At 35.3% G+C, this 15,316-nt stretch overlaps 1 protein-coding gene across 4 annotated transcripts in view; it reads left to right on the top strand.

Annotated features, from left to right (window-relative positions):
- Positions 1 to 15,316, top strand: part of LOC149570371 (hypersensitive-induced response protein 1-like) — a 147,763-nt gene that overhangs the window by 19,897 nt on the left and 112,550 nt on the right. The window contains exons 3-4 of one of the 4 annotated variants that reach the window (XM_089823013.1): positions 12,650 to 12,855; positions 13,157 to 13,277. The exons of 1 other annotated variant lie outside the window; for it this stretch is intronic. In XM_089823013.1, coding sequence (XP_089679139.1) covers positions 12,667 to 12,855; positions 13,157 to 13,277 — 310 coding nt within the window. In that variant the 5' untranslated portion in view covers positions 12,650 to 12,666. Of the gene's footprint in view, positions 1 to 12,590; positions 12,856 to 13,156; positions 13,278 to 15,316 lie in introns of all 4 variants that reach the window. 2 more of the 4 variants (XM_089823015.1, XM_089823014.1) reach the window with 2 other exon arrangements.

The following is a 15,316-nucleotide window of genomic DNA, read 5'->3' as shown; positions in this document are numbered from 1 at the left end:
CAATAATTAATACATTTTCAGTACAGTGCCGTATTGTACGGCCTGCTTCAGAGCAGTGTACGATCTGCAGCAAAGGACAGTTTGGGGAAGTGCAAATTTGTTGTTCTTCATCAGCATATGACCGTCTGCAGTTACATCAGTACCGGGTTCTTCTATTATCATTGCAATAGCTAATATCAGTGGGCAGTAGGAGTAATGAGGGTTTGCATTGTTTGTTGAATTCAGTCACAGTTTTGTACCCAGCTATTTAATCACTGTACACCTTGTTCAATGAGCTTGATAGATCTTTGTTATCAGTCCCAGCATTGCATAATTTTGTAAGTAGTTTCTTGGTACCAAATAATTTGCCAAATCTGAAGATGCAATTGTTCTAAGAAGGGCTACATATTGGCACTGTTTTTGCTTCATCGAGTTAATTTATTGCTCAACAGTAACTAAAATCAGTTATTTACTTCCAGCAGTATAGTTGCCAAATGTTTGATGAAATTTCATAGTACATATCCAGTCTTAATCTTCAGCAGCACAGTTCAGATTGCATGCCAAGTGTTTGTAAAAATGTCTTGGCTGTAGATGCATCATATTTCCTTAGTATTTTATGCATTAAAAGGTAGCATCATATTGAGGAGCTTGCATAGTAATCGTAGAAGTTTCAAAAAAAAAAAAACAATCTTAGCAACCATTTCTATCAAGCAACTTCAAACGGAAATGCTATATCAGCAAGTCACAAGGTTGCACACGAACTGTTTGACAAAATAACAAGCAGCAAATAAGGGCAGTTTGTGATCAGTTTTGAGCTGGGTCATTACATGCAAAGTGTTCCTTCAAAGGGCCATTCCGAAGATAAACCCTCTGAGCTTGATATAATTCTTGCAACTTTTGAAAATCAATGGCCTCATGGAAACTAGAAGGTGGGTCCAACCCAAAAACCTCACGAATTTCCTTTGCTGTAATGTTTACCATCCGGTTTCCATTAATATCTCGCATAAACCTAGTCATTGGGTCATATCTCTTTGCAATTTGGGTTAAGAGATTCATATCCATAAAAACCCCAGGTACAACTAGTTCCCCCAAATCAAAATTCCAAATATTACCAGTGTGAGGCAAATGAATTTCTCTACGAAAACTAGTGCTTGAACAATTTCCAACCATTCATCGTTGTTTGAGCTTCTCGCACCCAGTTTCTTGTCATACAAACCCTTGACAACTTGAAGACGAGGTGAAGAAGGAACCAACTTTTTTCCTTTTGAATAATCATTAGTTGACATGTCTAGTTGTTCCAGAAAATCATCGCACATAGCTCTTTCTTGATAATTTATTTCTCGGTAAAATCCCTCCTAGGCGCCAATTTGGAGTTTATGATAATATAGTAAGCAGGTAATTAACAATTTTATTCTTTGTAAACACAAATTTTATAAGCTAGACAAAAGAAATTACTTTTTCTGAGCTCCCAATTGCCTATAATGGCTTCTTGTGAAAAACCCTAATTTCTGCAAAGTCGTATCACAGTGCCTTCTTTTGAAACTCACAATTGCATTATGACAGGAAAAATTTCAGTGAAAGAAAATAGTCGATCTTATCAATGGCCACACGAATTTGAATTAATTCGTTATCAATTATGCAAACAACAACTGAAAAGCACCATGAATCAGATTCAAACAAAGACTGTTGATTAATTCCTATAAAAGCATGTGTCGATGGTTAATGTTCATCCCTCGAGCATTGGGTCCTCTTTCCTTTGGTGACGAGGAGGTCAAACCTATCACAACATGACATCTGGATTCCACTCTGGCACTCAGGGCCACCTTCTGCGTTTAGATCATCCTTGACACATGTTGTTAGGTCATGATGTCACAATGATTAAAAACCTTGCATCTTTGGATTGTGACATTACACCAATCGTCAGATCTAAATCAATCAGATGCCCCCTATGTTTTGATATGGGACCACTAAGGATACGTGTCCATTAGTTGTGTTGTCACGATGGGTAAAAAACTTGCAAATTTTGATCGTGACATTGCGCCAACCATTGGATCAACTTAGATCTGATGGTCAAAAAATATATCACCAAGTACCATTTAATATTGATAGGATTGCCCATTATAAAACACGTGGCCTTACATGACTTGCTCTCGAAACCACCTTTATTTAGTTGACCACAGGTCCCATTTTGGACATGTGTCCATCGGGTAGAATCCTTGCAAGTTTTGATTGCGACGACACGTAGGTTGTTAGATTAAAATCATTTGGACACTCAAGATCAAGCCCTTTACTTGCTTTTCGTGGCCCATTGTACTACTTGGGGATGTGACACTTGGCACTCACTGAGTTGCTAATGGAACTATTTTTCTTCCACTTCTTCTTGGTCCCGCCGTGGACACATGTCACGTTGTCGTGATGAATAAAAACCTTTCAACTTTTGATTGCGAGATCACACCCATTGTTGGATCTTTTTGATCAGCTTTGCAGTCAGGGAAATAATTGGTGGGTTCGCTCCATCTTCTGAGGCTTGTATCACCAAATGGGGAAATGGCATGTGCTAAGAAAACATAATGCTGATTGGAAACTATTGAGTGGACCCGGGTAGGATATTTTTTGCAAGTTTCTAGCATGCCCTAGTGACATGACCTTTAACAAGATATTCGTCTAGGAAATAATAAAGAATCAACCCACATATTAAAAAGATCTACACTTAAAGTTCATGAGATAAAACCTTGGGATATTGGTTATGGGATAAAGCAACAAGTCATTAGTCATTACTCTAGGTAAAATAAGAAGGTCCCCTTTTTAATGATGTAAAGGCCCTTATCTTAAGTCACATAAAGGTAACTCAAAATTATAACAAGACAAGGGTTTTTTCAAGATTTATCAACACTTAGACAACTTTTTAGGAAAAATTAAAACATTGGCCTGTTTTAATCAACAAATGTGAGAATTTTGGCACTTATTTCAAATTTTGCAACCTTTTGGAAATAGGACTAACACCCTTCGATTCAAGGCATGACTGAAAATGTTAATTTTGTAGTGTCATCTTTCATGGGTTTCGCTTCTATTGTAATGATTTGGTTGTTAATGGTTGGATGGGGTTTTTTTTTTGGTGAATTGATCAATGGCTGCTGGCCTCAGTACTTAGCTATGGATGCTATTTTATTTCAAACTTTAGTAAAAATTAACTATTATTCAGAAAAAAAAAGAATGGTAAGATTAAAAGTTGGAAGTGCTTACTTGTGATAGAGCATTGATTGGAGGGCATTGGAGAAACAGGTATCTTTGCCCATGGAGATACAACCGTGTATGAGAATCCATCTTGTATAATTCATCATTAATGTAGGCAATTCATCATCATCTTCTTGCTCAAGTTGTCTTTCTGTCTCCTGTAGAGTAGCTCTAAGATCCTCCAAAAGAGCATCATCTTCTTCAGAGACTTTGTCTTCTTCAATGACAGGTTCAAATATGTTATCTTGCATATACAAATCTTCTCCCTTGTCTACTACATCCCACCACGTTGCCATAGTAGGATCAGTATAAACAATTTTTACAGCTTTCTTACGACATGAACAATAAAGGGCTTTATGGCTAGGTTTGTTGCAGATGTAACAAATAATTTGCTGAGACTTGGGACGTAGATGTGAAGCTTTCTGAGATAGCAATTTTTAGGGGCAAAGGAGTGATGGTGAGGATAGGTTTGTGGTTGCAAATGCAACTGCTTGTGCTTTCTATGGTGTTTCTGCATTTTACGCTAAGATTTAACAAAAGGATTATAGCCATAGGTATCAAGGAAAGGGGCTATTCGCTGTCCTTCGTGCTTAGTGAACTTCTGCTGATATTTATAGTCGTCAATAAACTTCAGGATTTGGTCTTTAGCAAAATGGATTAAATTAGAGATGAGACACTCTTCTAGTTTCAAACTCCTCAAATCTAAATAACCCATTACCTTATCAGAAATGTTATATGCTAATCCTTCCAAATATATTGTTTTTGCCATTTCAATTTGTTTGGGTTCAGTAAGTTGATACAGTTCCTAAAATGTTGAGAATAGGCAGAAAAATCCTTCAAATCACAACATTTCATCTGGAGAATATTTTTTATTGTTCTTTCCTTTCTATTTACAAGCCCGGGGCAAAACTCATTAACTAACTCATTCATTAAACAATTTATTGGAACTAATTGAATTTGCTGCTGTACAGTTTAGTCAGTAACTGGGTTTACCATAGTCTGAGTTTGGAACCTTTGATAAACTTTAGCATCTCTTTCTGCATTGCTTTTCGCATTCCACCAATCTCTTGCTATTCCTTGCAAATAATTTACAACAAATTTCCATGTATATTCATCACTGGTTCCAGACAATACACCAATAATAAGAAAAATGTTTATCCAACCTTCTATTCTTTGCTTTGGCTCATCATCTTGATCAATACCTAAATACCAAGGCTGAATAGTACAACTAGTTCTCATCATTGGTAATCTATCATTTCTTTTTGCTTCCTTTCCTGGTGCCTCAAGAGATGTGGGAATGACTAAGGCTGTTTGTTCTTGGTTAACTAGCCAGTCTAATGAGGTGGATAATTCTTGTGGAGAATGTTCTACAGAGTCAAATATTTGTGAGAGAGCATCTCCATATGATTTATAACTGCATGTATATCAGCTCCATTTTTGTGCAAATTGTTTAATATTTTCTCAAACAGTAATTTTTGCTCACTGAGAGAATCTTTAATCTCTGTAATCCCTGTATGGTTTTCCACAACTATGTTCTGTATATTTGTATGTATTGTAGTAGCTACTTGTTTAAGAGAAGGAATATCTGTACAAAAATCATCCACATTCTGTTGTAAGTGCTCACAAAATCTTGTAATATAATTCCTGTGTTTGAACTCATTATAGGGTTCTCTTTCTTCAGCCATCTTGGGTTGGAAGGCATATTAAAACATAAATACATCACCACATTCTGTTTTAAATTCCGCTTTCAATGGTGATCATCTACCATTCTGATAATATGTATGTTCTTGTTCCTTGATCCAAGCTAATGTTTCTGCTTTGGGCAGAGGATGTACCAGATGGAAGAAAGAGTGATTTTTAACCTTTTCTTTTCCCTTTCTTGTGGAGGGGGCTTCGACTGGTTTTGGTATAGTAGGGCTAGTATTAATAGGTGTCTCTTCTTCCAATTGAACTTCCAAATGAGCCTTTTTACGGCTACTGGTGCTACTAGAGGAGCTAAAAGAGGGGTGAGCATCTTGGTATTGTTCTACAAAAGGATTAAAGGTTCTAGAAGAGAGAGATCTGAGCAAAATGTCAATTTAATTTTGTGATACATGAACATTTTTAGTATCCTCTAAGAGTTTAGGAGCTATGTGTTGCATCCAGTTAAGTCTCCATCCTGAAGGTATGTCAATAGTATTTACATGGCCTTTCTGTAGCTGAACTTTGTCATTCAATGTTCTTGCATAAGGCAAGTTATCTAGTATGGGAGGATTGTTTGTATTTATGATGTTGTATAGGACCTAAATTTGTACCAAAGCATACTTGAAGGGACCAAACATCTTTATACCATATAAAGAATTAAAAGTGCCCCAACAATTCAAGGATCCATATTTTACTTAAGCACTAGATTTATCTCTAGCAACAACAATGAGGTTCAGAGAATAAGTAAAGCACACGATTTTTTTCTCATTTTACAAAGGCTAGAGAACTGGTGAGCATGTTTGTAGTCTACCTATCTTCTGTCACACAGCCAAATAACAGACATGTCTGATATTTTTGTAATCAAAGGCCCAATAATGACTTGGATGGCACCAAAATGGACAAAGTTGACATCTCTTTGAATCCTAATGTATTCTATTTCTTCAGGAGGGAAGATTTTTGGCATTTTAGTCTGAAAGGTCTTACTAGGGTCATATTTTAAAGCAAGTTCTACAACCTTCATCCTAGTAAGAAAATGCTTGAAAGTTGACTTAGACAAAGATTCTTCAAAGGATTGGGCTTATAAGCATTCTTACTATATACACCTTTGGGCTTCAATTGAAGAGGTACACAAGTACTTACTTGGCGACATAGAGTCTTTTCATCTTGGATGTCTGGAATATCTTCATCCATGACCAGATCTTCTGTAGTAGGTTGAACAGGAGGTATTTCATACAATCCTTCCATGCAAGCTTCATTAATTCTTTCCACACCTTCTTGAGTAGCAAATCGTTTGAACTCAGCCATTTTCTTTTACAAGTGAGATATGGGATGAGCTAAAACATTTATAGGGGTATTACAAGAGAGAAATAAGTTGTATTTTAATTGAAGACAACAACAAATAATGATATAGTGAAATATTAATCTCGATCTCAACACCGAAGTGTAACCCTACAAATAAATTTTCTTTGCATTTAACAAACATCTTAAGCTTGTTATTGTTGTTCACTTTTCACACATGTTCAAATGAAGGGAAAATACATGCTTATTACTTTCAAGTAATCTTCAGAAATGCATCAAAGAAAAGTATTTTAATTCATTTTGAAATAATGTACAATGTTTGCATGATGGAGCAAATCATGACAGAAATTAAAATACTGAAAGTAATTTTCTCCCACACATCTGACTGTGAGAGTAGTCCCTACGTGCTGATATACACCTATACTCTACTGAAATCAGTAATGTAAAAGAAGAGTAAAAGGAGAAAAAGGTCATGGGGGCCAGTCATTGCCTGTAATGACCGGTGAAGTGGCGTCCATCTGCATCCACCTTCTTGCCGTTCCAGATCTCGCTCTTTCTGTGATTCCAATCCCTGCATTTACAAAGGAGAAATGGGTTAGATCCAATGGATCTAAGCAATGCTGATAGCTCACTTCATCTCACTTTCATTATCCTATACGCTATTCATCTCAGTAAAATACAAGCATACATCGGCAGACAGAGAAGTCAATCACGGAGAATAAAAGTATTAAAGGGACAATTCATTTTTTGTTTTGAAACCTTTTACTTATAAAATCTGGTGAAAACAGGATAGGCGTATCAGGTAGGATTGGTATGCATACAAATAACAGAAAAATAAAAGTATTAAAGGGACAAAGTATCTTAGTTTTGAAACCTTTTGCTTTAACAAGTGTAAAAGCCATAAAAGCACATCAAGAATTGCATGAACAGCTAGAAGAGAGCAGAGCGAATAAATTAAATGTCATTCTCAGATAAAGATAACAATGAACAATCAATAAACCATATGAAATCAGGTCATGGATTGAACAAACCAACAAAGATGCATACAACTACAGAAATCAGATTTCATCTTAGTGGAAAACATGTAAGGAAGAAAAATGCATGAGCAAAGGATAAGCACAGGGTAAATATTCTGAAATGGGAAGAATGCTAGATGCTATAGGGTACTGACAAGACGAGTTTCTACAAGAGTAAGGTCAAGATTGCATTTAGATTCGTCCACCAAATCTAATCTTTCAGTTTGCTGATAAAAGAGTGGAATTGATAACAAATAATCAACGTCACCAGCACAGGTACATAACTTTCAGCATTTCATGAATATAATACAGGGCTGAAAGTATGCAACATTTCAAAAAGAAAATTACTGGTCTGAAATTAAAAGGGGTGTTCAGATTTTAGCAAACTACCAGCAAACAGACTACCAACAGATCTGATACATTTTTTAAGAAAGAAACAAGCAATGTTACTTTCAGCAAAGTATGATAAAACATAACAGAAATGGATCTTCAGGTTTTATACCAACAGATATGATCACGATATAACTCTAAGGCATTTTCAAGCAAAGACAAAACATGGAGAAAATGGTAAGTGAGTTCTTTATAAACAGAAACCCTCATATAAAATCACAAATCTGAGGTTATATTACGAGTATTCTTCCAGTTTAAAACCTGTCTAGGAAAAAATGAATGATAACAACTCTCTTATTGCATCATAAACCCTTATGTCATCTTCAAAGGGAAAGGAAAATTACATTACCATAGTTAGAGATCTGATGAAACAACCAGCTGTAATAAGAAGTCAGCGGATGATTTTTTTTATAACCCTTTGAAAATCTGCAGTCTAAGCTCATATATGGAGGCCTCAATACATCCAAGATAAAACCCATATGGTGAAAGTTACCCCAGCAAGTTCACGAATATAATCACGGAAAGAGCAGAATGGCAAATATGTTTTCAGAAAACAACAGCTTAAATAACCAGTCAGCCTTATGTCATGACATGATGTAACACAAATAACAAGAAAAAATAGAGAAAGTATTGTCACTTATAGCACAGGAAAAACAAGAACCACGTTTTTGTTGTTGTGTTCAAACGTAGAAGAAATTGCCATTTCCAGTCTGCTATCACGGGCCGTGGCTTGATATAATAGCAAAGTGAAGTGAATTGATGACCAAGACTCAGCAAACAATGAGAAGCCCACAAAGAAAAAGCAGATTTCGGCTTAGATGACACCAAGTGATCAGTCAGCATCCTCAAAACCGTTCCATTTCATGCTACAAATTTGAAGAGACTCCCCAGATGTTGCGTAATTGCAACTCTCAGTAGAGGAAAAGGAACACACAAAAATAGCGGATAAAAGACATAATAGCAAAGAATAACCAGTCGGCACCCTTGGAAAAGCATGATTTCTCATACTAGGGTCAGAAATATACATGGCATCCAAATAGCAAAGATCTGATGACAAATTGCAACTCTCAGCAGAGGAAAATCGCATGATATGCAGGTGGCTGGGGTTGAAAGAAACCCTCATTCTCTCTTATGCAGAATGCAAAAAACTCCTAGATTACATAAAAAACAAATAACTTGCCTTTTCTTTGCATTACACATGTTCATAAACTCGCCCTTTATCATATTTTAGAAAATTTCGGGTCCGATTTCATACTAAAGAGATTGCATTGTTTTTATTTGCATATATGTGAAAAAACGCATTTGCATTAGGTGTTATTTTTTTAAAAATGCATGTACATTTATTAAAATTTATTATTACTCTTGAGTTGATTTATATTATAATTGACTCAAAGTTAATAATAGATTTTAAATGCATTTTGAAAATGAGTAAGATAAAATAAAATAATGCAAGTAAAAGGGGGAATACTCATGTTTAAATGTCACTTTATTTTTACTTTTCTTAATTGCATAAGTAAAAAAAAAATTGTAATTATTATTTTATAATTGATGTTCTATAAATCAATTATTAAAATAATAATATTCATGCAATTAAGAAAAATAATAATAAGTCAAGAGTCAAAATGAGTTACAGGAGGAGTTGATATTTTTCAAATGTCAAATTTCAAGGGACAACTTCAGTTATTATTTTTAGAGGCAGAGTTCAGACTAAAGACTTCAGAGTGCATTATGGAGTTATTTATTGGCAGTTTGAGAGTCTTTTTGAGACTTTTCTTATGCATCGTTGGTGGAACTTCAGTTCGGGATATTTTGAGCATATTTTTAGAGTTTTCAGAGGTTCTTAATAATGAGTTAACTCATTATTTCGACCCAGCTTTCCTGTTTTGAGATAGTTGTATTGTTGATATATACTCCTCTTATTTCTGAGGAAGGGGTTCGGATTTTGGGAGAGGATGCTTGTGTGATTTTGTCCTTAGTGCCTTTTTCTCCATGATTCTGATCCATTATGCAGATGTACTATTTTTTGGGCCTTTGATTGAAATAAAGTTTTCATTGGAACTAGTTTTGGAGTTGACAGATTTAGTTGTGTGCGTTAAGGTGATTGATGTTATTCAAATTGTGTTTTAATAATAGGCCTTTCTGAATGATGTCTTATCTTATACCTTCTTTATCTAAATAGCTGTTCATAGGTTTTGAGTTGTGTTTTCATTATTGATATATTCGATTGTGATCAAATTCCTTTCGTATATTTTCAAGTTCATAAACCTTCTCTTAAATTATTGATATGAATTAGTGGATCTTCAAACAAGGTTTCTTGTGATTGTCTTGTCAAATCTTTCATTGTGTCTTAGGTATAGCAGTGCTTTGTGTTATCAATCTTGGTGTATCACCTTATTTCTTTAAGTTTTCCGTGTTTAAGGTTATCTTTTTACCCTTTTCCATCTAAATTTTTCATTTCTCTATTAGTACAAGTAAGGTCTAAGATATATCATACAAGAACTGGCCTAGAATTCGGAGGTTCAGCCAAGTTATAAGTTACCCACAACTTTTGGCTGATCCCATGTTTCTCCAAAATCGCTGTGAGTTTTAGGATTTAACGCAAATTTTCAGGGTGCAGATTTTGGAGATAACAGTTACTATAAATGGATAGATTTGCGTAGCCAAGAAGAACCTAGACCATTGGCTGGCACTAATACCACTTTAGAGAAACCAGTGATAGGCTATTGGCCGAATGGATATGGCTTTTGTCTATTATTAAAATAAAAGCTTACAATATGACTAGCTTACAACCTATATCACTTTGTTTATTGTCTACAGGGAAGATCGCTCAAAGTGCTTATGCAAAGAGCATATTGAACCATTGAATATTCAACATGGTAACATAGTACATACCCAATAGTAACATTCATAAATCAAGATTCAAATAGAAATCCAAATTATGAGCACATAGTATTGATATTAGTTCTATCAAATATCAATTATATCATTATGATAAAGATGATTACAATGAGTAGCTATCATGCATGATATGGATCATGATCAATATCAAAATGAGTATTAAATCATATGAAAATGACAAATGTAGTGATGAGAAGCCTCTAATCATCCCCCAAGCCGAAGTCCTTATTAGTGGAACTACTAGACTCCTCGTACTCATGTTCTACAAAAGGACCACCAACAAACCCTACATTTGTTTCTGCTGCAATCTTGTCCTCATCAATATGAGACCAATCCTCGGCTCTACATCCCATCATGCTACTAGGCTCACTTTGTGCACTTGTGTCCTGCGATCTATGATATGCAAGACACTATGTACAACAACTAACTTCTCCGCTCTCATAGAGGTAAGTTGTTTCCTCTTAATAATGTGGATGAAGCACCCCATAATCAATCCATTTGGAGGTAAATTTGTTCCTCTTAATGGAGTGGATGAAGCACCCAAGCACACAAGTACCCAAGAACCCAAGTATCCTTGACGTCCCCAAGTGCCCAAGCGGTGGGGAGACAAGTGCAAAAGCAGTGCAGTGACACTTGGGCAATGGTGGGGATTACTAGGGTACTCCAAGGACCTGTCCTGGGGATGTCCCCATATCAAGTACTCCTGGGTTTTGGGCTGGGTGTGCGTCCTCGGGTTTCATTGATTCTTATTACATCACCAAGGGTTTCTAAGATATGTGAAGGTAGATAGTGAAAACCATGTGGCAAATTGTAGATTTCTACACATACCAGAGAAGAGTCTTAAGATCACATCCTTAGGGTTTGTGATAGGGTATCGCGTAGAGACCCTAAATAAGGATTTGACTGACATTCCAAAAATTCTTTGCTATCTTTTTTTTCATATTGTTATTCTTCAAGAAAACAAAAACAAAAACCGTTTAATCATATGACAAAACATACAATCCCAATATTTTTTCTCCAATTCTTGCAAGAAGAGCATCCTACGTGAGACACTCAATTAAAATACCTCACTCTTTTCAATTTATTTTCCTCTTTCTTCAAGACCCCATGCATTTCTAAATTGGGTAACATGATTAAAAAAAATGATACTTAGCTTACAAGTGTTTCGTTTGCATCTCTATGCTTTACCTTTGATCTTCTTGGACATATAACACAACTGTATCTCCAACAAGAGCCTTCTCCTCATAAACTAGAGCCTCTTTTATGAATGAGCATTAGACCTGCCACCTTCTTTTGTTTGTGCTATATTTATAACCTATTTGCATATGTATGCAGCCAGCCTAGAAGGAAATCCCTTGCATGCTCTCCACATGCCAGGGAATAAACAAGATGTACCTACCGAGCCCAAAAATATAGACCAAATATGCGATGTTGTCAATATAAATAAAATCATAAAATAAAAGAAATAATTGAATGAATCCCTTATGGACTCAACGACCAATCACTTATAACCTAGAAAACCACAGTATTAAGGGGACAAGAACACAGAGAAAGTAAAGATAGAGCCAAAAGGGGTAGGACATGGAGGATGATGGATCACACAGCGTGATCCGAGATGTTGATGCAAAATAAGTACACACTTTTGAATCTAGAAGCATCAGAAAAAAATCAGTATGGATTGTGGAAAATTGATATCACCAAATGGAGGATTACTTTGTCTTCTTTGCTAGAGCTCTCCACACCAGCTCCTCTTTTTCTCCAATAACAAGAATATAGTGTAGAGTGCAATGTTTTACTCCTTTTCACTGTTATTGAAGAATGTTTTAGGGAAATACGTTGTAGATATGGGTTTTCATATGGTTTGTGCAAGGCTTTAAAGCTGCAATGAATTCCACTTTTCTTAACAGTTTTTTGGGTATATACTCTACTTTTTTATATTAATGACAAAAGTAGCAGGGATGGCCGGAGTCACTGTGCATATGAAATTTCTATTAGATTTCATGAACATCCAATTTTGATGGTTGTTGTTTGTATTTGCTATATTTATAAACACCTTGGAAGCAAAGCTACAATGATATGCTTATGCTGCAGTCTTATAGAAGTTTCCTTATGTCAATTGCTGAAGAAAGGTTCTTCATGTTGATCTTTAGTTGTACGATCAGAGATAATGGGGCAAGCATTTTGCTGCATAAAAGTATCCCAATCAAAAGTTGCTATAAAAGAGAATTTTGGGCGCTTTGATGATGTCCTTAGTCCAGGTTGTCATTTTGTGCCTTGGTGCTTTGGTAGCCAAGTTGCTGGTGTTCTTTCTTTGCGAGTACAGAAACTGGATGTGCGTTGTGAAACAAAGACTAAGGTATTGATTCTGATCTCATGCAAGTATTTTTTTCCCAAGGATATGTTGGTCATAATTTTTTAATGTATTCTGAACTGAGAATAAATTCCATTACATCTATTAAAATTTAAAAAGTTAAATGCCAACTTTTAATTTAGCACTAGATAAAACTTAAATCTCCCATGAAGCATACAATTTGATTAGTTCTAGAAATAAGAATTATAAGCATAATATGAGATCTAATCCATTAGTCTTGTCTAGAAGTATTAGTGCTTTTCCTTTTAGCAATAATCCTCCTTTACCAAACTTTATACTTTTGCAGGACAACGTATTTGTAACAATTATTGCATCTGTTCAATACCGGGTCCTTGAAAACAATGCAAGTGATGCATTTTACAAGCTTAACAAACCAAAGGAACAAATTCAAGCCTATGTGTTTGATGGTAAAATTTTCAATCATGCTTCTGTGTACTTTCTGCCCTCATTTACATAACATTCACTTTGTTCTTAGAGATAGAAACTAATACTTTTACTGCTTTGATGAGAATGAAAATTCAGTTAGGGGGAGAGCAATAAAACTACCAGAATGCGATTGTTGAAACCACTGATGAAATTTACATGGTACAATCACAATGTAAAAGTTCATTCTGTTACTTCCAAAGGAAACTGAATAACCATAAATCTAAAGAATAGTTGATCAAGTCCAAATTATAGTCAGAGTTAGAAGGAATGAACAGTTTGGAGTGACTGTTTATGAGTGTTGGATGTTGAAAACTTGAAACTATGTAGGGTATGTGTCATTACGTTCTCATGTATAGGTAATTGTCCATATATTGTAACTGTCTTGCTTTTTGTAATCTCTCCACATGCATGATTTTTTTCCCATGAAGTCATATGATGCACAGGAGAAGAATTTACATTGCCGATAGTATTGAGAAATATTGTGTTTGAACTTGTTGCAGTGAAATTAGATTGTTGGCAAGTTCTGGATTCTCAAGTTTTTAAAACTGTAAATCTATGTTCAATCTCATTGGATCCTAGATATTTAATGTTATATGAAATAGAAGATTTGATCAGAAATTAAACAAAAATAAATAGCTTGATATTCTTTGGTATATCTGGTGGAGTTTGAAGCAGTTTGTAAAACAATATAGCAAATAATATTCGCTGGCATTCTTGCACTGATTGAAGCTGACATTATTGAAACTAAGGTGCTTGTGCTGCGTTTTCTGTTAGTTCATGTGCTGCGTTTTCTGTTAGTTCATAGTTATGTATTCTGCAAACTTAAACATCTAATTAACATTGCTAGTTATGCTAAAGAATGGGTGCATGCAATGGATTCCTTTCTGGCACCACCGTTGAGATGTATGTGTGTGTGTTCATAGATAATTGTTGGAATAGATGATTCTGCACTAGAAATTATGTTATATCATATTGTGATGTTATTAGCATCTATAGTAGATAATCTTTGTGGTGTGCGTTGGTGCACATTTGTTTCACTGTTCAGACTTAAACAAATTTGCTCCAAAAATCTTGTGCCATTTCTGTCTTGTTAGCAAGCACATTAAAATGACAAGTAAAACTAGAAGGGTATGGGTCGAGTGGCACTTCAAGACACCCTTTTAAATTATTAACTACGTTACTCAGACTTTCTAGGACAGGGGGTAGTGAAATGGGTTTTTGGGACGGATTTCTTTTGCCATTTTAAGGGATAGAGGGGACAGCAAAGGGGAGGGCTATATAAAAAGTAGGGAAAAATGAAAATATATAGAGAAATTTTAAGTATCCATATTTAAACACGGAGAAATCTTTTTTATATACATTATAAAATCTTAGCGTATTTAGGTAGAACTATATTTATGACAATCAGAGGTGCAATTTTGTGTACACAAGCTTTGATTTTATATAAATCAGAGAGCTGAAACATTATATTTCAAGAAGAAAGAGCATCACATAAAATTGATTTTTTACAAGCTTTTTCTATAAATGTAATTCTTTATTGATCATATACGTTCAAATGTTTCACACAACCTGTGAAACTAGCTAAAGAACAAATTCAAATCTTGAGTTTGAAAGCATGAATACATATGTGTAAAAAGAACTAAGGCATAAAGAGTCATAGGGGCCAGCCATTGCTTGAATGACTGGCAAAGTTGCTACTTGCTTTGACCATGCATGCTCTTGATGCCCTTCTGCTCCTGTTTTCCTACACTTTAGTGCCAAATCTTGGAGAGAATGAAAACAAGAATGGGGTTAGATCCAATGGATCCAAGCAATGCCTAGCTTATCTCATCATCATGCCCCACACATGCATCCATATTGCCAAACCCAAACCCTGATCTGTTTTTTAACTGGATAGTTTCATGTGCAGCAACAGGAGCTCTGATTAGCGAGTGGACATAAATGAGTCTCCCACAAGGGTTTGAGCCTAGCTCGCTAATAAGAGATAAAGTGATCAACAATCAAAATGAAATGCATGCAA

Source organism: Cupressus sempervirens, chromosome 3 (genome assembly GCF_028749045.1).
Source record: "Cupressus sempervirens isolate cs-2001-9-10 chromosome 3, ASM2874904v1, whole genome shotgun sequence".
NCBI classification, from domain to species: Eukaryota; Viridiplantae; Streptophyta; class Pinopsida; order Cupressales; family Cupressaceae; genus Cupressus; species Cupressus sempervirens.
This window is presented reverse-complemented; position numbering and strand designations above follow the sequence as displayed.